The following is a 27,998-nucleotide window of genomic DNA, read 5'->3' as shown; positions in this document are numbered from 1 at the left end:
ACGGCTCACCCCACTGAAAGTACCACGGGAAGCAGGAGCACAACCCCTCCCTCCAGGAGAAGGAAGATAACGAACACAGCCCTTACGAGAGTCCCGCAATACCGACCAACACACTCCTGCTTTACTGCCGCTGCTACCTGCGCGTCTAGAGAGCAGAGCCGCTCTCCTGGCGGTTTAAATTTAAACCCTCCCCAGCTGCCCAATTAGAGTTTGGGAGCCGTTGACCCGGAAGCACAGTGTTGATGCGCATGGGGTGGGAGGTGCTGCCGGTCGTTGGCTGGAGAGGCGGGATCGGTAGCGTCGCCGCCAGTGTTTAGCTTGGGGCCGCAGAGGTGCGTGTGAGGTGGGGTAGCGAGGTCTCGTCCGTCCCGGGGTGAGGGGGAACTCGGAGCTTCGGCTGCTTGTATTTAGAAGCTGGGCTGGCCCGGCCCAGCCGCTGTGCGGAAGTGTCCGCGCCCTCGGCCATGCCTGGGGACTGGCACGGTGTCTGGCGGCCTCGCTTGGGAGTGGGAACTGAGCCCTGAAGGAGAAGGAGGGATTGGGAGGTTAAAGGAGGAAGGGGCTGGGGCACCCACACGGCTCAGTTGCCTGAATTTCGTTTCCTAAATAGTTGAAGCTAGTAGCATTCTTGGTATTTTCACTTAAAGTTAGCCTGGTGGCCTGTGTTGATGGAAAGCGTTAAAGGATAGGGTTGAAATTTGAATTTGTATTTATGTTAATGCCGTGGTCTATCACGTTAGTTTAAAAATAAACACTGCAGCTATGGAGTGTCTCTGCATCTTGGTGACGCCTGTATAAGACCTGGGTAGCTCACAAGAAAAATATGAAGTCTTGGATGTTCAGAGTTTCAGATTGTTAAACACAGCAAAATCTGTCAAAGGTCTTGAGATTTAAAGCTCTTTTTTTTTCCACGTGGTGTGTAATTAAAGGTTGAATCTCCCCAAAAAGCTTAAGCTAGTGTCAAATCTGTACTGGGACTAAAAGGAGTGATTCTGAAATCAGTTGTGTATCACGGGCTTTTGTGTTCTAGTGTAGGAACCTGATTATCTTTGAAAGCTGGTTAAATAGAGTACAAGTTCTTTGGTACCCAGAGGTATAGGTGCGCTGTCAGTAGTTGGGGTGGCTGAAGTCATGAAGCCATGTTTAAATATTATATATTACTATTCTCATTTATAATTGTGCAGCCTTGATTTACTCTGCTTTCAACTAGAGTCTTTAAAGAGGTAACAAGAGTAAAGAGAATTTGAAGGTAGTAATTTATCACTTGTCATTTGGTTGAAACTTTAAAAATTCTGTATGTGATTTTTCTGGTATGCACAGTTATTTCTTGGCTTGGTGTTGGGTTGCCAACAGTAGCACAAAATCTTCAGTTATTGCTAAAGTCTATAGAGACAGTTTTGAATATATGTTACTATAGCTAATCTTTGGATTGATGAAACTACATGCTACATCTAAAAATAATGAGCTTAAGTGCAGACTTAGTGTTTATAAATATGATTTCCTAAGCAGGATATTTTGATCTGTTGTGCCACAAATACTTCTTAAAGTTTTCTTTATGTAAATAAGTAATGCATCCTTTTAAAAACTTTGTAGGAATGTGGATTTTCATCCTGGACAAGCCATCAGTTCCATGATACCTTGACTTAGTCCACTGAAAATGAAGCAAGATTCTACTAGAAACAGTGCTTACACTGTGGATTGTGAAGATTATGTGCATGTGGTAAAATTCAGTCCATTTGAGAGTGGAGATGCATGTTCCCTCATTGCATATGGTGGCAATAATTATGTAGTTGTTGGGACTTGCAAATTTCAGGTTAGTTTGTGTTATTGTTGGTTTTCTTAGTTGCTTCCTGAAACTTATTTTGCCAGCACTTCTTACTGCACAAAAGCACTGGTCAGTTTCCTATTTCCTCCATTTCATACGTAATCAGGGCAGGGTTTTACTTGTTTATTACAAGTCTGGGATATTTGTTCTTGAAAAAAAAAATAAGTATATATATATAAAATACCCACTGGTGTAAATTACCATACTGCTGGTATAAAGTTGCTTTTGAATAGAATGGGTTGGTTTGGAAGGGATGTTGGGCCCTAAAGACCATCTGGTTCCACCTTCCACTAGACCAGGTTGCTCCAAGCCCCATATCGGTGACTGCTGTCTGAAAACTTAAGCATGCACCTTTGGAAATAACTGACTTAATATTTGCTATAGGTATTTTCTTTATTATCACAGGGTAATTGGCTCCTTTGCAGAGTTATATTTTCTTATATGTGCATTTGCTATTTAAATTATCTTCTAAAGCTTTCAGCTAGCCTGTGAAATAGTGAATATTGCAACTACTTTCACCTTTACAACTAGTGTCTGTTAATTTGGTAGATGCTGCTTTTAAAGGACTCTAGAAATACATTTTTTCATTTCTGAATGATTTTCATTGGATCTCCCTCACCGAGTGTCAGAAACAGTCAAATACGTTTTGTGACCTTTTAGTTACTTAGAGTAATCGTATTTGAAAGATTTTAAAATGTAAAATGCTGTGCACTGTATATGCTGTTTAGGATTTTTTAAGTTTTTTTTTCTTCAACTCACTGTTCAATTATACAGTACTGGTTTTCTACTTCTAATATGAATAACAGTATAACTGCTCTTATTATTATTCCCCAAAGTCTTACTGTTGGAAATTTTCTGAAAAACATTTAGTGCTAAACACAAAAACCTGTTGTCATCTGATATTGCCTTCTGTCTTGTTTCTGGTGTAGGCCTTGAAAAGAAACTAACATTTTGATAGCCAGTGGTACAAGATCATTTTGCTGTAGTTTTCATATCCTCCCTTCCTTTCCACATGTAGAGTCACTGAGTATTTCAAAGTTCTTACCATGCTGTTATAGGTGGCATTAGTTGCATCTGTGAAGATACTACTTCCACAAAAAGTATGCTCAGCATCTTTATAGCTCAGTTCTGATTTTTCTGTTCTGTGTTGGCCTGTGGCTTGAGACTGCAATCATTTCATGTATTGCTTAGGACTTACGTAAGTTAATACTTTGTGTTCCAGGTTTTCACTTTGATAGTGTTGCAATCTAAAATGATCCCAGATACATGTACTTTTTAAAGTGTTTTAATTCCATATTAATCAGAATTTTTAGAAGTCATCAAGGTATTGTTCCAGATTAGCTAATTACAGTATTTCTATAGGAGGAGGATGCAGAAGTGGAAGGTATGCAATATAAAACGCTAAGAACGTTTCATCATGGAATCCGAGTTGATGCCATAGCATGGAGTCCAGAAACCAGACTTGATGCTTTACCTCCCCGGATAAGGTATTTATAATAAATGAGTACAATGAATCCAGGTCTCTAATCTGTTTTCCCTAATTCCTTAGTATTGGAGTGTGTTTAGAGCTTATGGGTGAAATCTAACTCCATAGAAATCACTGATGAAGTCTCTGAATGCTTACTTCATCAGAACAACATTTTAATTCTGACTAATGGAGGGGGTGGGAGGGTGGTAGTCTTGTGTTCCTTGCCCCTCTCCCCAGTAAGCTAGCAGTAATTTCTTCCTTTGTAATTTTAATGGATCTAAAATGTAGGTAGCTCTTTCTATGTACATCTGTCAAGAAGGAATTCTAAGCATGAGACTGTTGTAATGGCCTGCTTTACAAAGGTGTTTGTAATGGTCTGCATAATAAGGGCTGTGTTTAGGAATGGGTCAGATGCTATTGTGAGACCCATTGAGGTGAAAATCTAGAAAGGTAGTTGACTATTAAATATGCACTTAAAATGTTCTCAATAGCTTGTAAGCCTCTGCAAAATTGATGGTTTATTACTGCTAGGTTTTCATACAGTCTTTTGTTTAAAATGTTAGAAATGGGCTTATGAATTTATGTTTTGCTATTTTAAAACACTGATAATGAGGGTACTTTTTGTGCTCTGCCACTTAACATCTTCCAAGGGAAGCTTCAATGGGAGTCATGAGAAATATTTCAGGTAATTGATAGTTGGTTCAGATTTAGCTTTGTAGAATGTTTTACGTCTTTAACATTGTAGAAAGTTTTAAGTATTCCTGGCATTTTGTACACATTTTTTATAGATAAGTTGCAATTATAACTCTTATTTGTTGCCAAAGGAAACTGAAGGGAAACTGATTAAAAGTCTATTATTGCAGTATTAATTGACCGAAGGGGTTTTCTTTGTCTGTTGAGTGTAGGTTTTGTACTGCGGCTTCTGATAGGAAGTTAAGGCTATATACTTCAGATCTGCAGGAGAAGAATGAATTTAAGGTAAGGGCAGCTAAATTGATTTTTTTTTTTTAATATATTTAGTCTTTAGTGAAGTCTAGTCTTTTACCTGCCCTTCTGTCCCATTTTGCTTAATGTACTGTATGAGATAGAGCATGAAACTGTGACAGATCCTGTATCCTTCGTCTGAAAAATCATTGTATAATATACTTTTCTGTCTTTAAAGTGGAAATAACTGATGAACAGCTGTATGATCTCTTGATCTAAAAGTATTTATGTAACAATGTAACCACATTAAAGCAAAGCAAGTAGAGGCTTATGGATCATCTAAAATACACTCATAAACAGAACGTTCTACACATGAATTGCAAGTCCCGTGTTTGATAAGGTTCCCTTATATAAAGACCCATAAAATTTTACGTGGCATTAGTTATTGGACTTATCTATAAGAAAAGCAAATTTAGTAATTTATCTTTCATGGGGAGCTGGAAGTTTCAATTGAAGTCTTTCAAACAGCAGAAAATTTAAAGAAGGAATACTGAATTTAGTACATTACTGCAGACAAGTACATTAAGCATGCCCATAAGCTGTCACTTGTTTATTTCTGAGGTAGAAACAAAGGAAATGTCTACTTCAGATACAATTTCACTTCCCCTTATTTGAGCGTAGAAGGTAGTGTTCACAAACTAGTAATATAAAAGAAGCCAGGCCTAAATACTGACTCATTTTATAATTTGAAGATTGGTTTTCTGGAGACTTCTTTTGATTGCAAGACGTGTCAACTCCTATGTTACTTGAACGTGTACATACTCTTCAAAATTCTACCTTTAAAACAATGTCCCAGTCCAAGTATTAGATGTTTGTGCTAGCCGGTTTGAGTTTGTTTTGTTGAGGTCTCATCCAAGAATAAGCAAGGTTAATTAATACTAAAAAGTTGAGGGGAGAGGGTTCCTTCTTTTTTAGTGCTTTGGAAAAAAAGCCCAGAAAGCCAACTGTATCCTGGGCTGCATCAAAAGGAGCATGACCAGCAGGTCGAAGGAGGTGATCCTGCCCCTCTACTCTGCTCTCGTGAGACCACACCTGGAGTATTGTGTGCAGTTCTGGTGTCCTCAACATAAAAAGGACATGCAACTGTTGGAACAAGCCCAGAGGAGGACCACAAGGATGATCAGGGGACTGGAGCACCTCCCTTATGAAGATAGGCTGAGAAAATTGGGGCTGATCAGCCTGGAGAAGAGAAGGCTGCGTGGAGACCTCATAGCAGCCTTCCAGTATCTGAAGGGGGCCTATAGGGATGCTGGAGAGGGACTCTTCGTTAGGGACTGTAGTGATAGGACAAGGGGTAATGGGTTAAAACTTGAACAGGGGAAGTTTAGACTGGATATAAGGAAGAAATTCTCTCCTGTTAGGGTGGTGAGGCACTGGAATGGGTTGCCCAGGGAGGTTGTGAATGCTCTGTCCCTGGCAGTATTCAAGGCCAGGTTGGATGAAGCCTTGGGTGAGATGGTTTAGTGTGAGGTGTCCCTGCCCATGTCAGGTTGGAACTAGATGATCTTAAGGTCCTTTCCAACCCTAACTATTCTATGATTCTATGAAATATGATAATGCCACTTTTGGTGAGACTTGTGTATTGAGTATAAAGGAGAAAATAACAGACTTTCATTTGTGGTTTGGTAATTTGTATTAGTAAGACAATATTTGTCATACAAAAACTAAGTGACTGTTACTTAACATGCCCATACTGATAATGCAATGGATAAAGGCATAGCATAAGATGTAAAGATGGATGTTACTATAAAACACAACATCTTTTCTTTAAAGAAAGTACTTTTTATGTTACTTCATATGTGCATGTAACTGGGGAGGCTGCAGCTCGAATACTGTGTTCAGTTCTGGGCCCCTTGTTACAACAGTGATCTTGAGTTGCTGGAGCCGGGTCCAGAGAAAGGCAGTGAAGCTGGTGAAATGTCTGGAGCACACATCTTATGAGGAGCAGCTGAGGGACCTGGGGGTGTTTAGCCTGGAGAAGAGAAGGCTCAGGGGGACCTTACCGCTCTGTACAGCTACCTGAAAAGAGCATGGAGCACGGAGGCTAGCTGATCTCTTCTCCCAAGTAACAAGTGATAGGACAAGATAGCTTCAAGATGTGCTAGGGGAGGTTTAGATGGGATATTAGGAGAAAAATTCTTCACTGAAAGTGTAGTCAGGCATTGGAACAGGCTGCCCAGGGAAGTGGTGGAATCACCGTCCCTGGAAGTGTTCAGAAAATTTGTTGATGAGGCCCTTAGTGACATGCTTTAGTGGCAGTCCTGGTGTAGCCGTTGGATTTAATGATCTTAATGCCTTTTTCAACCTAACTGACTATGATTCTATGATTAATTTCCTTCTTTCATGTTTTGTCATCTTACATGGCTTTGTCATCCAGGCAGAGGGGGATAACTAACATAGTTACAATCAACTTGGGTGGCACTTCTGATAAAATATTTATACAAGTTCTTATTTCTGGTTGCTTGTGAGTTCATGTCTGTCACTAATTAAAGTTATCTGCATAATATCTGCCAGATATTACAGACAGTAGGCTTTAATGTTAAGTTGTAAATTAAATCTTTTAACTTTTTAACAGAATGTAAAGTTACTAATTGTGTGTGTCTATTGCAGTTTGAGATTTTTACAGAACTTCATGAGCACACAGAAGAAAGAGAATTGGTGACATCATTAATGACAGTGTAGATGAATGGTTAACAATTGCAAATAATCAAACATATAGATGAGTCTGGTACTACAGGCTCTGTTCAGCTAAATTCAGCATCTAAATTCTAGGCTTTTAACTCATTTTGGATTAAAAAAGGACCTGATGGCCTCTCTGCTAAAATCAGTTAGAAGTCCCTTGATTTAAGTGGAATTCATACCATTAATATACCTCCCAGACTTAACACTAGGAATTACCATTGGAATCTGCTATTTTGCTCATTAGAAACTAATTGGTTCCAGAGAAATAATGGGTATAACTTCACACAAACACACCTTTGATACTTTTTTTGACCTTAAATTTTTAACATACAAGTTCAAGTAAGTTTATTCTAATGAAAAAATCTAGTAATCTGTATATTACTGGATTAGAATGAGATTACAAACAACACACTTTCAAAATAACAGCAATTTTGAATATACAAAATGAGATCATTCTTTCCTAACTTATTATCAATTTATCATCTACATTACAAGCAGGGAAACAAAGGGGGCAACTCGGTAGCAGTCTGCTAAGTGCTGTTTTTTTCAGAATAGAATTTCTGTGATGGGTTATTGTTTTCCCAGTTCTGACAAGATTTTTTTTTTTCTGGTATCTGACCAACACAAATTGCACTTAAAAACATGCACTTCTAATTTAGGGGAATTTATTACACAGTAGCTTTGACTGGATGCCTAGAAATAATTTTGAAATGCCACATTTACATTTCCATTAACATAGCAATTATTTTTCATACAAAAAGGTTCATTGGAGAAGTGATTCATCTACCCTTAGGACTTCTTTCTACACAAAATGTCCTGACTTGCAGTTATAAACTTCTACTGCAGAAGTATGTTCATTGCATAACACATCAGAGTAATTACTTGTGATAGGTAGTGATTATAGAGACGACAGAGCATTAATACAACAGGTGTTGGACATCAGAATGTGCTATTTAGGCTGAACAGCCACAGCTGTAAGTATGAGAAGTATACAAGTTATTTTGCCCCAAAAGGAACAAGTAATTTCAATCTTATTTATTCAGCTCCAGTTGACATGAATAAGCTTCTCCAGTGTCAAATGCAGATAGAAGGATCATAAGATTTTATTTTTTCAGCTGAAGATATCATGGGTGCTTCTTCATTTTTGACACCACTGAAGACTGAAGATGCTTTAATGCTTATGCAATACAACTGAGAAGTGTTGGTTTGAATTCAGTAGTAAAGTTTTCGGTTTGTTTATGTTAAAAATAAGCAGAAAACAGCTAGAAATACGTATTTTTACCTAATAGTAGGGAACTCAACAGTAAAAAGGAAGAATGTGGAATAGTGTGTTCATATTGGTAAAAATGTTGTGTTTGAGACTATATTCTGAGTTTTGGTTGTTTCGGGGGTTTTTTGACAAAAAGTGTGGAAAATGTTTTCTCTGGGTAATCATAATTTCTTATACCCGGACAAACAGTTCTATATACTACTTGTCAAGAAAAAAGTAACACCTAAATCTGATTTAAAGTATTTGCAAAATCTGTGATGTTGAGCTATGCTGAACTGGCTTTCAAGAAAATCTGATACAGTGATTTCTTTCTAACGGTTATTTCATACCTCAGAAAACCTATTTCATAAACCTGGGTTTGAGATCACTGTGAACACATGAAAGCTTCTGATCCATTGTACGATTCATGCTTTACACATGGGATTTTCAGGAGGGGTACAGAATGTGCAGACAAAGCTGAAGGAAGTATGTGATCACAGTCAAAATGTAATCGCTGAACACTTCATATTTTATAGTAAACAATTAGTATGTGTTGCTTCTGGAGGGATAGACAGAGTAATCATACTCTGTTTTCCCAGTGGAAAAACTGTCTTGATCTAATTACCAACAAGGAACTTTAAGCATACTGAGTTTTCCATTACTTTGTCAACACGACTAATCCAAAATTTATGGCTTGGATCAAGCCCAGAACAACAAACAAAAGGTAAAATATGACTGATGGATCTTCGTGAAATCATTTTCTTCTTTTGAGGTTTTCATTTGGATATGAATCATGGCTTCCTTCTCCTCCTTCAAGTTTTATTTAATAAAAAACATATTTCATCAGGACTGTGGAAGTAAAATGAGGCAGGATATTTGAATTCAGAATGCTGAAAATTTTCAAAAGACTTGGCATTTCTGTCTGAATAGTTTAGCATCATCTTAGGATGTATTAGTTCTAGTATAATCCACTAGGTTTTAATAAAATTATGAGCTATTGGAAAAAACTAAGTTGGCTGCTGAAAATGTCTCTGTATTGAACTGATGAGGCATTCATGAAATTTTTAGAGAGGGGGATTTAGTTATTGAGTGTGCTTGAGAGTTTTTTTTTTAATTAGTTCTGCATTTGTTCCTCAGAATAGCTACACTTAGAGAAGAGAGAGTGTGTTTTCCTTTCAGAAGAGTGTGGAACTGGTTGTTTCCATTCGACCTTGTTTTCCTTTGCAATCTCTCTATGTCATGCTGTTATCCAGAGGATACTTCTGTCTCCTTTTTATACCTTGCTGAGCAAAACAAGAGCGGCTATGTCTTAAGACTTAATCAGTGGGACTGAAGAGGATGGAACAGTAACAGATGCAATATCTACACGTAGACGTTTGCCTGACTTAAAATTTTAAGTGAGATTTCTGTAAAAAGACAGTAGCTGTGGTTAATGACAGAAAATACATGTAAATCCTCAGATGGAGCAAAATGAGATTTTAACTAGCTACAGATTTTCTAATGAGACCAGAGGTGACTTATTCATACCTAGCTCCTATGTGAATGACTTTGACAGTACTTCAGACTTTGACTGCACCCTAAATGTAAAGTTTTGCGTGCTTGCTTAAAGCTAAATGTGTGAGGGGAGAGGGGAAGGAAAGGTGTCTTTATTATGGCCAAGATAACTGAAAAGCCTTTGAAAAACTTAGAAATTATCCAGCTTCTAATTTCTGCTAAAACGGGGATTTTGCTTTTATTCAGAAAAGCTATGCTGCAAAGTTGTTTTTTCTTACACATTATTATCAGTTCTTTGAAATAAAAATGTCATGAATAAGTAGCTCTGGGTGAGAACAGTTACACAGTTACAAGGTTCCATTTGGAATGACCCTCTGATAGAACTGTGCATGCTTCCCTTAGAGTGACAGTTCACATGTACATTCACACTGTAAGTGCTCATATGCTGTTGGAAAATGGATGATCTGTTAATTCACAGTAAGAATATGCACTATACCCCATTTTCTTTCCTCTTCAGGACAGCAGCATATAATGCAAAGAGCACAAGGCACTGTATCTGTTCTTGTCAAATGCTGAATAAAAATGATGTTTAATTGCTAAGGTGTTGTATGGCTTGCTTCGTTTCGCTCTTACATTTTTCCTCATTTTTTGTTCTTCAAAGTGTGCATTGTCTTCTGTTTCATCTTTTTCTCTGAGAGTTTTTTCACTGCTTTTTTGGGTTGTTTTGTTTTTTTTTTTTCTAAAGGTAGAAATTATCCTCTTATGCAATTTTGTGCTGACTGCTTGGACAAGTGGCTGCTTTATTGCTCCTTCAGGAGATGAGAGTTACTTACCAGTAATCAGAGTTCTTTTAAGATATGTGGTTGATGAGAAACTGAACATGAGCCGGCAGTGTGCACTCACAGCCCAGAAAACCAGTTCTGTGATGGGCTGCATCAAAATGAGTGTGACCAGCAGGTTAAGGGAGGTGATCTTGCCCCTCTGCTGTCGTGAGACATCACTTGGAGTACTGTGTGCAGTTCTAGTGCCCTCAACATAAGAAGGTCAGGGAGCTGTTGGAGCAAGTCCAGAGGAGGGCCACAAGGATGATCAGGGGGCTGGAGCACCTCCCTTATGAAGACAGGCTGAGAAAGTTGGGGCTGTTCAGCCTGGGGAAAAGAAGGCTGCGTGGAGACCTCATAGCAGCCTTCCAGTATCTGAAGGGGGCCTACAGGGTTGCCAGAGAGGGACTCTTCATAAGGGACTGTAGTGATAGGACAGGGGGTAATGGGTTTAAACTGAAACAGAGGAGATTAAGGTTAGACATAAGGAAAAAATGCTTTACTGTGAAGGTTGTGAGGCACTGGAACATGTTGCCCAAAGAAGTGGTAGATGCTCCATCCCTGGCAGTGTTCAATGACAGGTTGGACGTGGTCTAGTGTGAGGCATCCCTGCCCATGGCAGGGGCATAGGAACTAGGTGATCTTAAGGTCCTTTCCAGCCCTAACCATTCTGTGTAGATCATGCATACATTTACTTCCCATTCTTTCTCTTTTTTCTGTCTGAGATTTATTGTCTTCTACCTGCAAAATTCAGTGATGGAGAATAAAAAGTTCTTATGCAATTCACTGATCTTAGTCAAGCAAGAGCACCAAGCTGACCTCTGTGGTAACTACAAGGAATAGTGGAGGTTCTTTTCACCTACATTGTGAATCTACACATGAATTAAGTATTTTAAAGATCTCTGGTTACTGATAAGTACTTTTTTTTACCTTCTATGTAAAATGGTAGCTTTATCTTAACACTTATACATCTTTCCTTTAGTGGGTTTCTTAAATACATTTATTTTTCCTGGTTGACAGACATTTGATGGCCACTCAGATTACATAAATGATCTGGTGTTTGCTCCTAAAGATGGTCAAGAAGTTGCAAGTGTAAGTGATGATCACACCTGCAGGTATGCAATTTTCAAAGCATTATTGGAATAGTTGTGTTCGGCTTTTTCTCCGTGTATTCTTTATATGCTTGCTTAAATAAATAAGCATTTATTTGTTTATTTTTAGTGGAGCTTCATAGCTCACTAACAAGGTTGCGGGCTGGCTTTTCATTGTGACTTGTGGGTTGTTGGGGGTTTTGGTGGGTTTTTTTCAAAGCAATATTTTGAAGTAACTAGACACAATGTGAAGAAAACTGTTCTGTCTTGAAATTATGCATGTTATAATTTCCTCTGCTGGGACAGGAATAAAAGGCATGAGAATAGAAGAGAGAAGACATGCGCAGCTTAGCACTGAACTCTACAGACCCTGTCTATCCATTCTGTCATCAGATGAGTCAAGTTTAAAAACAGCATATGTTTGTGAACTTGTTGATTTCTTAACCTTGCTAGGAGGTAGTATTTTATAGCCTAAGGACAGTGCCATATTAATACAGTTGTACTGGCAGCTCATGGTGCCATGATTATAGCTGCTTCAAACCCATGTGTTAGTTATTTGTAACTGGAAGTAAAAGAAAACATGGTTAAATACTTTGAAAAATGCTGCTTAAGGTTTTGTAGTACAGGCGTTTTTCCTTGTCAGATCGCTCATCTTTTCTAGTAGTGCACATGAATCTTTAAAGCTGTTACTCTTAATCCCTCCAGTGTAGCTCACTGTTGGAGAGATCAGGAGGGCAGCTGTGCAGGCTTTGCAAGTCAGTGCAGTAGCATTGCAGTAGCAGCAAGAAACTTGAGAAAGTGTCATCTTTTACTTGTAATAGCTGTGATAACTCAAAACTTGATTAAGCAACTGTTTTATTTTTTTCTTTGATTCTACAAACTATATATTTGCTCTTTGAAAGTTACCACCATATCAATTCCTATATAAATTACCAGGTAGTACTTGGGGTGGGGAAGTAATTTTTGACATAAGCCATCTTCTACATGCTAAGAAAGAGAATAGCTCTTAAAATTATTATTCTGTGTATAAGATTTTGTGAAGTTTATATCATCCGCTAGTACAAATCATGGTTTAGTAGCTTCAGTTGAGCTACTCTGCTACATAAATAGAAAATCTAAAAAGTCTGTGGTTTTAACACCCCTAGGGAACTCGGAAGTGCTATTTTGACCAGCAAGCAGATTTTCCATAGACACCCTGTCGCCCTGTCCATATTCCCAACAAAATCATTAGGAATGAACAGTAAAAATGTATGACTTATTTGTAGCTTGTTCTGATTTATTTCCTATTCTTGATTTCTTCATTAAATCTAAACTAATATTGGGCTTAAAGAGCTGTCTGTATGTGTGGCCTTTTTTTAAATTATGAAATGTTCAGTGTTCCTGAGATGAAAGAGAGCTGTTTTAAAACCAGTAGTCTAATTGATACTGATTGAAAATAAAAGGAAATCAAAATTATGTAATTAATGTACACTATCAAGATTTCAACTTGGTACTTCTGAAAGACATTTTGCAGTAAACCATAAAGTCTTTGGTTAAAAGCCATGGGAAATAAGTAAGATTTTTTTTGGCTACTTGACTTCTTATTTTTTCCATTCATGCATGTGGAGCATGAAGACTTTTTTTATTGAATTTAAAGGTTACACTTTAAAAACTAATGGAAAATGCATTCCTTGGGACTTACCAAAATCATTCCTTACTTACTGTGTAATTTGCTTCAGCAGTAATGTCAGAAGAGGGATAATTCTTCTGTCTGTGCTGAGTTTCTATCCTGAAATTGTTCTCAGGATACATCATCTGTTAATACTTTCAGAATAAAGTTCTAGAACAATTAGTACAAGAACATGAGTTTTTGAGTGTTTGAGTATTGTTCCGTCAGAGCTCCACTTTTAAGTCTTAATAGTTTTAATGCAGTGTCTTGGTATGTAAGAATATATACAAACATGTTAAGATCATCCCTGCTTTTCACTCAGTAGAGATCTCTAATGAACTCAGATTTTCAGTTTTCATGCACTAAACAATCTAGCCACAAGCTGCTGCAGCAGTGACAGAGCTGGTTCAGTCATTTTGGTTGGAATACAGAACAGCAAAAAAAACCTCAGATACTGGATATATTTGAAGTTCCTACATTTAAATGGCTGTTATGTAATTCAGGAATTCTTACTTCTTGCACGTACTCTTTGTTGGTCTCACAACACAAGACTTCTTTTTTTCCAGCTGTGAAGCAGAACTGAATTATTTATAAAAATAATCCCAGTAGCCATCTGTGTTATGTGTAAAAAAAAGTATGTAAATAATAATCTCACATTTCCCTCTACTGAGAATTTCAAAACTAATATAGCCTTAAAAAGAATTGCTTTTCTGAAAGACACCTTGGAAGACTCTTAAAGCCCACTGTGTTGTAGTTACTTGCATTATGTATATTAAAGATCAAAATTCCTGTAGCTGAAAATTACATGTGCAAAGTTGATGGAAAAATTCAAATCCTGGGTCCTAAATATGGTGTACTGTTTGCTTCATTCTGTCCCAAAGATGGCTATATTCCAAGATGGATGAAGCTGTTCAGAGGCATATAGTTAATTTATATCTTTCACAGAATATTGTAATTTTAAAATTTTGCTGTATTTCACTTTTTTCATATTTCATAATTGGTTTAAATTTTTTTTTCAATTTTAGAAAAATAACATTATTTTTAAAATTTGAAAAAGCTAAAGAGTTGTAAAAGACTGGCAGAGGAAATAGCTAAAATAACTACTGTTATATTAAATAAAGACTCAGTTTTATTTTTAGGTCATATGTGTTAACATTGAGTCCAATTGAAGTAAAAATAAATAAAAGTATTTTGTATATACATTTAAAAAATCAAATTTAGGATTTTTATACATTTCTGCTGAAAGCAAAACTTTGTCATGGCAGAAAAGTAAATTACCTCTTGGATTTAATTTGTTTTCCTTCAAATCTAGGGTTTTTCTTTCCTTCATGATCTACCTTTCATATGTCAGTTTCAAAATTCTATATGATATTTACATGTAATTAAAGTAATCTCCTTGCCATTTCATGGTATCCTAAGAGCATGCTTAATGAATAAAAAAAAATGTTTTATGACATCTTTAAGGAAGATTTCATTTAATTCTTTAAACAAGAACTGTATGCATGCAACTCCCTGGGCACCACTCTCTAAAATAAACAACAGCAGCAACAAAAAAACCTAAAAACAACCAAACAGACAAAAATACCCCAACAACAAAAGCTAAGCAACAAAATTTATTGCTGGCTTTTTCTTAATTAATTGCAAAGACAGTATGAGAGATGTACAGATCGGTTTGTTCGGATAGTTAATGAAGACTGCAGAAAGAACACAGGAAATGTTTGGAAAACAGCATGAGCTTAATAGACACTCCTCTGCTGTTGGTAGTTGGTGAGACTGTCTGATGTTTCTTGAATTATTTCATGCAAAATACCATCCTGGTAAAACTCACTAGTCTCATACGCATGCTAAAAATTAACCTCTGACTGTTAAAAGGTCAATTTAGTGTGATAGATAACCACCTTATACTCCATCCTCATACTGAACTGAAAAATTACAGACAGTGTCAGGCCCTTAATGGCAGCACAGCAATTTCTTACGGTCATCAAGTGCTGAATTGACTTGTATTTTAAAAAGTTGAACTTATCCATCCCTCTCTCCCTTCCTCTCTCTTTTTATTATCATTATTGCTTCAACTACATCATCTTCCTTTGGTTCTGTGTGTAACAGAAAAGAATGTATGGTTGATTTATCTTCCACTGTATCTGTGAAGGTACGTGCTCTTTACCCTAAGTTCTGTTCAGTTAGGCTATGGCACATGTTGCTTCATAAAGGCTCTGAATTTATTTATGAGTCGCTGTTGAATTCAGCTTTCTCCGTTGCCTTCTTTCTGGACCACAAATGCTTGTCCATCAGAAGGCTGGATAGACATTCAGGGGAAAGGTTTGATATTAGTGGAAACTAAATTAACTGTAAGAGTCTCAGAATTTATTGTATTGTTTAATCAGTTTTTAAGGATTTTTTAGTCTGTAGTGTATTTATTTACCATGGTACTCTTATGTATTAGTTATTTTGTGTAGGTTTTTCTCTAGACAATACAAAGGAAAATAAATGGTAACTACTGTTTGGGGTTTGTTTCCTTACATTCTTTAATGTGTTGCCAGCATTTGTTGCACTTGAGTCTTATCTTGTTAATTCAAGAAATACTTCAGTCTTCGCCTACATTGAAAAGTTGCCATTCTCATTATTCCTGCCTCCAAAATTATATTTTATTTGTGTCTTCCCATTCCTAGTGCATGCAATTACAATTTTTTTACCAAAACTGTAAAAAAAAAAAAACTTAATTCATGTTGTTCTAAATTAATCTGTTTGATAGAATTCCCCTGTGTTTCTTCATATAAGAAATGTCATACCAAAATATTCATCCTTTCTGGGGTATGATGGTTATAATTATCAAGCTAGTTATACATTATAATTGATGAAGATCACAGAGTTTTGGATTATTTTTAAGTTTAGTCTTTGACTTTGCACATATTTTGTATGCATCCCTGTGTGTCCCCCAAATGTAGTCTCAAATTTCAGTTAACACTTGACAGCCACTATGCAAGTATTAACCAACAACTTCTGTTGTACTTCACAATCACTGTGCAAGTTTACTGACTGGTCTCCTGTTGGAGTATCCAGTCAGGTTAAAATAAACAAAAAGTAAATGTTTTCTGAGTCAAGTGGCTGGAACAGTATTATCAGTCTGGTCTTAAGTGTGGATGACTAAGCCTTTAGTTAGGAAGTCTTCAAAATGCATGGATGAAATGGTAACAATTTCGCATGGGAAGCATTATGTTACATTTAGGGTCACGCAATCCTAGAATATAGTCTAGCCTGTAAATTGTTTTAAATAGAAATCATTGCATTAGGTTTGTTTATCAGTTACCTTGTATTTTTGAAAGTCATTGGCAGATTTGTAGTTGAATTTCTCAGTTGTACCACAGAAGCATTTTTTATGTCTACGTTGGAAACAATAAGCTGATAACTCTTTAACAGCTAATTTTTCCTTGACTGAAAGGAGAGAACTGAAGCTTCCCCCCTAGCACCTTCTTCCCTCCCCCCCAAGTACTGCTTAGTCTCTAGCTTTGCTGTAGATAACTTTAAAGGAATTTCAGTAGTAGTAGTACTAGTAGTGCGCGTTTTTTCAATTTATTTCTAAGTGTGCATGTTCTGAAATGTGTATTAGTGAAGAACCTCAGTGGAAATGCTTGCTGATGTGCAATTCCCCTGCCTCTCTGACTTCTACCAACATTGCAGGAGATAATAAGTATTACATGTCACAGTTACCAGTGAAAGATCAATGTTTGCATATCCAAGTAGATACTACAAGAAGCAATGGATAAAATGGATTTTAATGCCAAAATCTGAATGATTCTCAGTACTAATTTTTTAATAACATTGGCATTTCCTTTGACCACCTAAATAAAATGGTGAATGTGGGTCAACTTTCTAAAAAAGTATTTGCACATTTCCTGTATGAAAAGGCTATTTCATGGATCAGAATCATAGAATACTTAGGGTTGGAAAGGACCTTAAGATCCTCTAGTTCCAACCCCCCCTGCCGTGGGCAGGGACACCTCACACTAAACCATATCACCCAAGGCCTCGTCCAACCTGGTCTTGAACACTGCCAGGGATGGAGCATTCACAACCTCCCTGGGCAACCCATTCCAGTGCCTCACCACCCCTACAGTAAAGAACTTCCTCCTTATATCCAATCTAAACTTCCCCTGTTTAAGTTTTAACCCGTTACCCCTTGTCCTATCACTACAGTCTCTAATGAAAAGTCCCTCTCCAGCATCCCTATAGGCCCCCTTCAGATACTGGGAGGCTGCTATGAGGTCTCCACGCAGCCTTCTCTTCTCCAGGCTGAACAGCCCCAACTTTCTCAGCCTATCTTCATAAGGGAGGTGCTCCAGTCCCCTGATCATCCTCGTGGCCCTCCTCTGGACTTGTTCCAACAGTTGCATGTCCTTTTTATGTTGAGGACACCAGAACTGCACACAATACTCCAGGTGTGGTCTCACAAGAGCAGAGTAGAGGGGCAGGATCACCTCCTTTGACCTGCTGGTCACACTCCTTTTGATGTAGCCCAGGATACAGTTGGCTTTCTGGGCTGCAAGCGCACACTGCCTGCTCGTGTTCATTTTCTCATCAACCAGTACCCCCAAGTCCTTCTCCGCAGGGCTGCTCTGAATTCTTCTCTGCCCAACCTGTAGCTGTGCCTGGGATTGCTCCGACCCAGGTGTAGAACCTTGCACTTGTCATGGTTAAACTTCATAAGGTTGGCATCACCCCACCTCACAAGCGTGTCAAGGTCCCTCTGGATGGCATTCCTTCCCTCCAGCGTATCAACCGAACCACACAGCTTGGTGTCATCGGCAAACTTGCTGAGGGCGCACTCAATCCCACTGTCCATGTCAGCGACGAAGATGTTGAACAAGACCGGTCCCAACACCGATCCCTGAGGGACACCACTCGTTACTGGTCTCCAGCCGGACATTGAGCCATTGACCACAACTCTTTGTGTGCAGCCATCCAGCCAGTTCTTTATCCACTGAGTGGTCCATCCCTCAAATTGATGTCTCTCCAATTAGAGACAAGGATGTTGTGTGGGACAGTGTCGAACACTTTACACAAGTCCAGGTAGATGACATCAACTGCTCTACCCCTGTCCATCAGTTCTGTAGCCCCATGATAGAAGGCCACCAGGTTGGTCAGGCAGGATTTCCCCTTAGTGAAGCCATGCTGGCTGTCACCAAGCACCTTGTTGATTTTCATGTGCCTTAGCATGCCTTCCAGGAGAATCTGCTCCAAGATTTTGCCAGGCACAGAGGTGAGACTGACTGGTCTGTAATTCCCCGGGTCATCCATTTTCGCCTTCTTGAAAATGGGGGTTATATTTCCCTTTTTCCAGTCATTGGGAACTTCACCTGACTGCCATGATTTCTCAAATATGATGGCCAGCAGCTTCGCAACTTCATTTCCCAGCTCCTTCAGGACCCATGGACTTGTGCACATTCAGATTTTTAAGATGGCCTCGAACCAGTTCCTCTCCTACAGTGGGTGCAAGGTCTTCATTCTCACAGTCCCTGCATCTGCCTTCCAAGACTTGGGTGGTGCGGTCAGAGCCTTTGGCAGTGAAGACTGAGGCAAAGATGTCATTCAGAACCTCAGCCTTCTCCAAATCCTGTGTAGCCAGTTCTCCTGAGAGCTTCATGAGGGGGCCTACATTCTCCCTAGTCTGTTTTTTATTTGCTATGTACTTGTAGAATCCCTTCCTGTTATCCTTAATACCCCTAGCCAAGTTTAATTCTAACTGGGCCTTAGCTTTCCTAACCTGGTCCCTAGCTTCCCGGACAACATCCCTGTACTCTTCCCATGCCACCTGTCCTTGCTTCCGCTTTTTATAAGCCTCTTTTTTCATTTGAATTTTCATCAGGAGCTCCTTATCCATCCAAGGAGGTCTCCTAGCCCTCCTGCTGCACTTCCTTCTGGTCAGGACACAACGCTCCTGAGCTTGTAGCAGATGATCCTTGAGTATCAACCAAGAGCCTTGGGGCCCCCCTGCCCTCTAGGGCTATATCCCATGGAACCTTACTAAGCAGTTTCCTGAAGAGGCCAAAGTCTGCTCTTTTGAAGTCCAGGGCAGTGAGCTTGCTGCATGCTCTTCTCACTGTCCTGAGGGTCTCGAATTCGACCATCTTGTGATCACCGCATCCAAGGCTGCCCTGGAGAGTCACATTTCCAACGAGCCCTTCCCTGTTGGTGAGCACGAGGTCAAGCATGGCACCTCTCCTTGTCAGCTCCTCTATTACTTGCAGAAGGAAGTTGTCTTCTACACAATCGAGGAACCTGCTGGATTGCTTGTGCTGGGCCGTACCGTCCTTCCAACAGATGTCAGGGTGGTTGAAGTCCCCCATGAGAACAAGGCCCTGTGAGCGTGAGGCTGTTCCTATCTGTCTATGGAGTGCTTCATCCTCAGGTTCTCCTTGATCAGGTGGTCTGTAACAGATCCCCACAGTAATGTCTCCCATAGCTGTTTTCCCTTTAACCCTGACCCACAAACTCTGTTAACTGCTCACCTGTCCCCAGACAGAGTTCCATACTCTCCAGCCTATCCCTAACATAAAGGGCAACTCCCCCTCCCCACCTGCCAGGCCTGTCCTTCCTAAAGAGCCTGTAACCTTCCATTCCAACACTCCAGTCATAGGAGCCATCCCACCATGTTTCTGTGATGCCTATTATATCATACCCCCGTAGATGTGCACACATCTCTAATTCCTCTTGTTGTTCCCCATGCTACAGGCGTTTGTATAGAGGCATCTGAACCGAAATAACTGAAGAAAATGCTGTACAGGTACAAATTTAGAAACCTGTATGCTGAGTCAGGGGATAGTTGAAGATGGCTGTGCCTGGTGGACTGGTGCTGGGCAGCACAAATAGATTTACTCTTTTCTCCCAATGTAACCACTTCTGTGGCTGAATAGGGAGTTCTGCCTAGTACCACTACAGATGCCGTAGCAGTGAACTTTTAGTTGGGCAGTGCATGGCCTGATTTATAAAAACTTTAATTCTTTGTCAGAAAAATAAAATAAATTACTAGAAATTATCTTGAATAGTATGTTTTTTTTTAATTCTGAACAGGTAGAGAAGATTTCTATAGTTCCATTTCAGCTTTCTGTTCTTTCATGTCCTGCCTCGTATCCTCCTCAGATATTTCATAACCACTTCCACATGCAGTCGGCAGAAGACATGAGACAACACCAGTGTGGTTGTATTCTTCACAGTGTTAACTATTCTCTGCACTTCCATTTTCCTTTCTTGAGATCTTTCTTTCTTCACTTTTTGTGCTCAGCGAGAAACAGCTTCACTCTTTACCTTTGTTGTCTGAGCTCTATAACAGGAATTCTCCATAGTCCTTTAGGCTTTTTAGAGATGATAGGATTTTCCTCACACATGGAATATGTCTAATGGAGGTATAAAGAACCATCAGCAAAGGGGGTTTAAGCTAGATATTATTAACAAGCAAACAAAAAACATGTTGGGCATTTTTAAGAGTAGATCAGTAGTTTGTGAGTAATCGTTCAAGTATAGTTGTTCGTGCTTTGTGGCTGAGAATGGTATCAGATTTCAAGGTTTGTTCTGGTCCCCACCCCAATCACTGAGACTGTTGGAAATCTTAATGTTGAAAGAATTTCCTTTAACTTCTGTCTTCTGGGGATTTGAGAAATGCCTGAAGGCTGCAATATGGTTTTGTTCTTTCACTACTGCAAATAACAATTTTATTCAGTTAAGGTTTGGTTTTGCTGTCTAGTTAGAATTATTCATAAAGTTAGGGTATAACATAAGGATAATCTCCATTACCACAAGACAGGTTTTCAGATGTTCTGATTAATACTTTGCCAACTTTAATAGAATTCCATTGTGTGATAAAATTACGGCACATATGCAGCATGTTATTATCCATATTTATGCATATGACATACAGTATAGTTGTTTCAACATAGTTTGAATATCTTTGTACTTTCAGGTAACTACAGTTGTCATTTGTTTGTTTAATCACAGGATATGAGTGATGAGAAATGTACTAATATCTCAAGAATTTTCTTGAGCAGCATTTGCAACTGTATTTTGTGTTTAAATTGAGAGCTCTGCAGTATTAGTTAAATTCATTAATAATTATATAAAAATAATTAATTTACTGAGCAGATTATGTATTATTTTTGAGGCTTTCCATTATTCAGACTTTGAGCCTTGTTTCAGCTGGGGTTATTCAAACTTTTCTCCTTTAAATATATTGCGGAAGCTTTTTTTAAAAATATAAGAAAAATACCACAAGCCAAATAACAAGTCTATGCAACAGTGGTTGGTGGAGAGGAGAGGAGAAGTAAGATGGTGACATGTTGCAGAGTTACAAAAAATAAGAATGTTTGGAGACAACTAGATATTAGTTTGCTTTGGTATAAAATCATGGTAATATTAGTAAAGTTTCAAGTACTTTGAATGGGAGACAAAATGCTCAGTCTTTTTAGATTGATTTTCATGATAGGAATGTCGACAAAACTAGAGGGTTTTCTTTCAGCATCTGTAGCTGGTTTGGTTATGATTATGGAGTAATTAACTGAAATTCAGTTTGGCTAAATTTTATGTCTTTGTACATCTTTTTTACTTGGTTTAGTCACAAATATTGAAAAGAGTTAACTGAAAACATATGTAATTGTAAACTTCCATACCAGCATGCACTAGATGCATTCAGACAAGGATCTATTTTGATATGTATTGCCTGGTCTGTTTTGTTGCTTGGGTTTGTTTTTTTCCCCAGAACTAAATTATACCATCTTTGTTATTGATAAAGAGAAAGGAAAATATAAGAGTAGGACTTGTGATCCACCCCCACTCCACCATACTGCTTGATACTAATAAACTTGCCATTCTTACAAAATAAGAGATACCAGTTAGGCATTTTATAAATAACAAAGTTAGGGAGGTAGAAAGCATAAATTTCTATCTCAAGACCTAATAACCTCACTTACTTCAGGGAAGGAAACATGATGGCATGGTCCTTTGGCCAGAACGATTCACTGACTTGTGTTGTATCATAATTTTCTCCCTGCACAGTAAATACACATGGAAAGTGTTGATTTGACTTGGACAAATCTACAAGGCAAATTTTTTGGCAGTAGAAGAAAGTATTGTATGTTTCTAAATTACCTAATCAAGTAGATATTTCATTTTTTAAACAGTTGTCAGGTTTTTGTTTTGACTTTTTTTAATAAGGCCACTGATTCTTCAAGATTAGCGACCCTGTGTTTTCTACAGGGAAAACAAATATTTGATCTGTTGTGGCTTAGCATAAGAAAACAACATCGTTCATTTCCTTTATTCCCATATATTTTGTCTAGACTTATGATGTATTATTTAAGAGGTTTTTGAAATCTCTTAAATATAAGGCTCTAAGCACCCTGGTGAGATATAAACTGAAAAAGTCTGGAGGAAGTCAGCAAAAATCCTCTAGAATAAACAATAATAGTACGTAGCTACTCATCTAACTCAAAAGACTGGGCAGAACACTACTTAAAAAATTGGCTGTTTCTAAGGTTTTGTGTCTCAGGGAGGAAGGATATATGTGTATGTTTTGGTGTGCAAATGCACACAAATAGTATGCAGCCTTGTGGTTCAGACTGGTGTTCACAACTGTGATGTCTTTGTCTTACAACTGAGCCACTGATTTTGTAGGTAAAGAGGCAGTTGAGCAGTGCCTGTGAGGTCAAATAGTCTCAGTTTTGGTTTTGTGGCATTTTGTAAATGAAGTAGCTTCCTGGCTCACTGGGGTTGGAACTACATGACCTTAAGGTCCTTTCCAACCCTTACCATTCTATGATTCTATATCAAACGCATTCAAAGAAGTGTCACTCATCACCTGACCTAGTTTTGGTGTTTTCAACATACACTTCCCTGTCAATCCATATTAACTAAATATTTTGATTTTTTTTTATTTTTCTTAACTGCTTGATGTGTACTGTAGGTGCTTCTAAAGGAAAATATTAAACTGGCACATAGGATTTATTTGTTGAAAGCTTGCCAAGACCCTTAGTGAGTTTGTGTTGCCTCTGTCGTAGATTCTTTTGTTTGCCTTAGATTCATTTTTAGTTTCTTGCATTTCTGTTACTCAATCTTGTCTTGCCAGGAAAAAAAAAACAACCTGAAATTCGTATATAGATGAGCAAAATAGTTAGTGCATGGTCTTAGCCTTTACCTGGTAATGTGGATGACTGAAGTTGTTTGGTACTTCACTTGAGGTCTCTTGTCAGCTAGACCAACACTGACCTTCCTATACAAAGGCTGTAGTTTGGGTTTATGAATAAAGCAGGAATGTCTCATCTAGATTTCATGTCTAGACAACTAAACTTGTCAAATTATTTGGATATTGCACTTTTAAACAGAGGCTCTGCTTAGTTCATCAGTGTTACAATATATTGTCTTCAGCACTGGCTACTTTTGCTGAATTCTTGAAGTGGTAACACACAAACTGTTTCATTTGGTCACCTCCTTTTTGAATGTATTGAGGCACTGAAAGTTAATGTATTTGCAGACAAATGGCAATAATTTATTTTTTTTTGCTTTAGGGTCTGGGATTTGGAAGGAAATGAGAAGGCCCATTTTGTTTTACGTTCTCCTGGAATGAGTGTTTGCTGGCATCCTGAGGAGCCTTTTAAGGTTGTGTTTTCCAGCTTTTCACCCTCACCACCTTTAAAATAACGGGAGGGTGGACTTACCTAAACTATGAATCTCTGATGCTGTAGTAAGATTGAAGTTTGGGGAGCTATTGTACATTGTAACTGGATATTGGTTGGATCTGTTTATGTGAAGTCACTGTAAATGAATTCTTATTCCCATTCTTGTCATTTTACCCTCAGTCCCTCCTCCTCCCATCAGAAATACTCCTTGATTGCCTACATCAATCATAGATAACTATTCTGCTGATTGCATATTAATTTACAGCTACTAGAGTAAAGATCAAGCTTTTCTCAGTCATGGTAACATCAGTAACATAGAATCTTAAAAAGCATGCCAAGTTTTGAAAATTATCTGTTTAAAGTTAGCAAGGGATCTTTTTTGTTGTTGTTCTTGCTTGGAATATATGAAGTATATGCTGAAAAATCAAATCAATAAAATGTGATTTTATACTTACCTATTTATTTTACTGGGGAGGATTAATCAGCTGATATATGCCAAAATACTCATTAAGAGTGTAGTCCTTGCAGTCTTGGATTGATTATTCCTGTTGTGCCAATCGGTAACTTCCTTAAACAGCTAGAAATAGTTGTTCAGATTACCACAAAAACACACACTTAAACCAGAGGAAAATGGTCAAATAAGGTTTCAAAATACTTATATAGCAATAGGGAAGAAAGTTCACACTTCACCAATATTAACACCCGGTCCTTATTAAGAAAACTAGGAGAACTGTTGATTTGGCTGGTATGACTGTTGAATGTGATTGCTACAGTTTGCTACTGGGCAACTTTGTTAGCACAACGGAATTACGAGATTTGACTCAAAATATTGCAGAATTACACTGATCTTACATATTACCTTGTCTTTTCTGTGGCCTTTATCAAAGAGTAGGCACTAGGGTTTGGAAGGGGGATGTTTTGAAGAGAAAAAACTTCAAAAAGCTAGTAAAACTTGACATACTTGATGATCACTGAAAAGCTTATTTCACTTCAAAATGCTTGCTGCACCATGTCCTTTATCTTGCAGAAGAGCATGTTTTGGTGACAGCTCTCTTTTTCCAAACAAATTTTGATGTTACCAGAGTGTTGTTTTTACTGGTTCTTTGCCTTCCTTAATTATTGTTCATGACTATCTGAGAACTGTCATCATCTCATAGAGAAAATCTCTTTCATCATTTAATCAGGAAGCTCTTTCTATAATACTTAGTAAAAAATTGCTTATTTTAATGAAAAAAGTTTAGCTAAAATCAGTTGCAGATTGTTATAGGATGAAGTAAGAGATGTTATGTGAAATCAGTCAGTGTGAATTCAGATTTCACAGTTCCACTGATTAAATACGGTTGTTCCCTTGTTACAGCACTGTCTGTCTGTCAGTTCTTTGTACTTGGGAACTTTTTATTTTTAGAAGAATAACTTTGCTTTATAGTTCTGAAAGCGCAGTGCATTAGTTATTAAGACCTGGTGCTTCTAAGCACCAAAATTAAAGATAGATAAAATAGTGTAATCATTATGTATAACAGTGTGACAGTCATGTAGATCAAAGTGGGTTTTATTTATCGGTGGAAGACTGTTCAGAATGTTTTCTGGTACAAAGTGAAAAATTGTACCTATTTTAATATTATTAGCACTTACTTTAAAGTATGCTAGGTTTGCTATAGAGTAGAAGATTAAGATTCATTACATACGAAGTTTACAACGTGGTACTAATTTCTCTTTACAGCTGATGGTAGCAGAGAAGAACGGAACAATCCGATTCTATGATCTAGTTACACAGCAGGCCATTCTCTCCCTAGAATGTGAACAAAAGCCACTAATGTCAGCAGACTGGTGTTTAAAAAATAATCTTAAAATTGGAGCAGTTGCTGGAAGTGATTGGCTGATCTGGGATGTCACCCGCTCCAGGTATTTTTCTACACAAGAGGTTTCTTTATTTTCTTCTGAAGCAGTACATGAAGAGATGTGGCTACTTCGCTAATACATTACTTAAATACACTATGTATTGTATCACCTCTTAAGTAAATAAATGAGCATTCATTAGGAATTATAAAATCAGTACAGATTATTGACTGGTTTTCTTTGTTTCATCTTTATCTATCAGTATTTATTTGTTAAAAATACCATTGTATGTCTTTATCCATTTGAGACAGCATCTCAATACTGTTTACCTTTCAAAGTAAGTTTTATGTGTTTGTTAAAATCTAAATCATAAATATATAATTACTGAACCAGAATGAACTGGATAACTACTTCAGTTTTCCTACTTCAAACTGAGATATAAGCTGCAGGAATGTTCTGGTTTTCCCTCAGCTTCTTCAGGGAGAGTAGACAATGTCTCCTTCACTGTTTAAATGATACATGCTTTTGATACTTACCGTATGAGCTGTAGTTGTTTGTAGAACAGTTTTTTACCCTGAATGTTTGTTTTAGTTATCCACAGGATAAGAGGCCCATCCATGTTGACCGAGCCAGATTATTCAGGTATAAGTGTTGCCTCTACTCTCTGTTTTGTGTCTATATAAATGTATGTATGCGCAAAGCAGTTGTGAGTTTACGAACCAGGGTGTGTTTTATTTAAGTAACTTTTAGTCTGACCTGGTTTATAAACTTTGTGAAATTTGTGAACGTGTATATGTTTTACAGTGACATGCATTCAGGCCTGCGGGTGCTGAACCATTTAAAAGCCATTTCTCTGAATTTCTCTGCTGTCAATGGAGTTTCTGACAGCTTCGCACAGATAACCACAAGGGAGAGAACTCCAGTTTGTGTGCACTTTCCATAGTCCCATAAGGATATCTGAAAAGTCTATTCATTTCATAGGTGGTCCCGAGTTAATGAAAATCTCTTTGCAACCACTGGATATCCAGGAAAGACAAATACTCAGCTGCTTATTCATCATTTAGGACATCCCCAGGTAAATTTCTGAGTTCAGCTTTTGACTAGAATTGCATCTGTTCTCTTCAAAACAGGCTCATAAATTGTTAAAAGCTACAATTGAAAACTAGCCCAAACCATCCAGAAATTCTCTACCTATTTCATTTTGGTTTATCATCCATGCCAAGGATGGTTTAAGATCATACCACAATTAACCTGCTATTTTAAAAGCTGCTAGATCTGTAAGTTCTATTTTGCTTTGCTTCATCAGTGCTGAGGGGAAGGAAACCAGATTTAACCTGTTATTTAATAAATTTTTCTGTATTGCTAATTATAAACAGGCTGAAACCAGCTGGTTGTGTATTTTACAGCTTTAAACTAATAGTACTTCAAATCATTAATAACAATATATCCAGAGACAATCAACACAAAGCATAGGAAATAGTTTGGTTTTGCTGGTGTTAGTATACATTGGTAATGCTTACAGTTAAAATATTACCTCCAAACATACTAGCTGTGAGTACACTTAAATAACAGTAAGCAATTTCACTAAAAAATATTTCTAAGTTTGAAAGTATGCATTTACAATAATAATAATGTTAATGGAAATAATTGAAACAATGTCTTACCAAGTAATATTTTATTGCATGTTATTTAAATATAGTAAACAGCTAATGGAACTAATTAGTGAATAATCAGATTTTTCAGCTATATTTCTGCTGTATTTTAACTGTATTTGTTAAGGAGTACTAAATCTGTGGTGTTTATATATGTCTGTGCAACTTGTTATATACTACAGAAATCATTTATATGGTAACCTGTATTGATATTTCTCTCTTTCTTCTTTTTTAAAGCCTATTCTTACTGGCACTGCAGCTGTAGGATCTGGTTTGACATGGCATAGAACTCTTCCATTATGTGCAGTCGGAGGAGATCACAAAATTTTGTTCTGGGTATCTGAAATGTAAAATAAGTATTTACCTTTAGTATGAAGCTTTATAGCATCATGCCTCTTTTCGACTGAAACAAAGGAATTTACGGTTTGTACTGGTATTTATCCACCTGGAGAATACGAGAAAGGAGCAAGTAAAATATGAAACATTTGTGTTTGATTTTTAGCTTGCAAATACAAGAGCTTTTGTAAAATCGGTTATCATACATCTGATATTTCCCTTAAAATAAAATGTACACTTTTTTAACATGG

The 27,998-nt window shown here is 37.7% G+C and overlaps 2 protein-coding genes across 4 annotated transcripts in view; one reads left to right on the top strand and one right to left on the bottom strand.

The window, feature by feature from the left end:
* Positions 1 to 225, bottom strand: part of PARPBP (PARP1 binding protein) — a 48,661-nt gene extending 48,436 nt beyond the window's left edge. Inside the window, 1 exon segment of the mRNA XM_061444988.1 lies at positions 138 to 225. The gene's annotated coding sequence lies outside the window, so the exon portion shown is untranslated.
* NUP37 (nucleoporin 37) lies at positions 198 to 27,998 on the top strand. Of its 3 annotated transcripts, none has more exons than XM_061444991.1 (10): positions 198 to 332; positions 1,594 to 1,720; positions 3,188 to 3,312; positions 4,199 to 4,271; positions 11,544 to 11,638; positions 23,813 to 23,903; positions 25,644 to 25,825; positions 26,351 to 26,401; positions 26,741 to 26,834; positions 27,649 to 27,998. In XM_061444991.1, exons 2-10 carry the CDS (start codon positions 1,658 to 1,660, stop codon positions 27,760 to 27,762), a joined length of 888 nt encoding a protein of 295 aa, XP_061300975.1. In that variant the 5' UTR covers positions 198 to 332; positions 1,594 to 1,657; the 3' UTR covers positions 27,763 to 27,998. The 3 variants fall into 3 exon arrangements, with proteins under 3 accessions (XP_061300975.1, XP_061300973.1, XP_061300974.1); XM_061444989.1 differs by having other exon boundaries at positions 1,594 to 1,813; XM_061444990.1 differs by having other exon boundaries at positions 242 to 373; positions 1,594 to 1,813.

This window comes from Pezoporus flaviventris, unplaced genomic scaffold (assembly GCF_033815535.1).
Source record: "Pezoporus flaviventris isolate CSIRO_AGI_PZ_B2104156 unplaced genomic scaffold, CSIRO_AGI_Pfla_v1 ptg000002l, whole genome shotgun sequence".
In the NCBI taxonomy this organism is placed as follows: Eukaryota; Metazoa; Chordata; class Aves; order Psittaciformes; family Psittacidae; genus Pezoporus; species Pezoporus flaviventris.
This window is presented reverse-complemented; position numbering and strand designations above follow the sequence as displayed.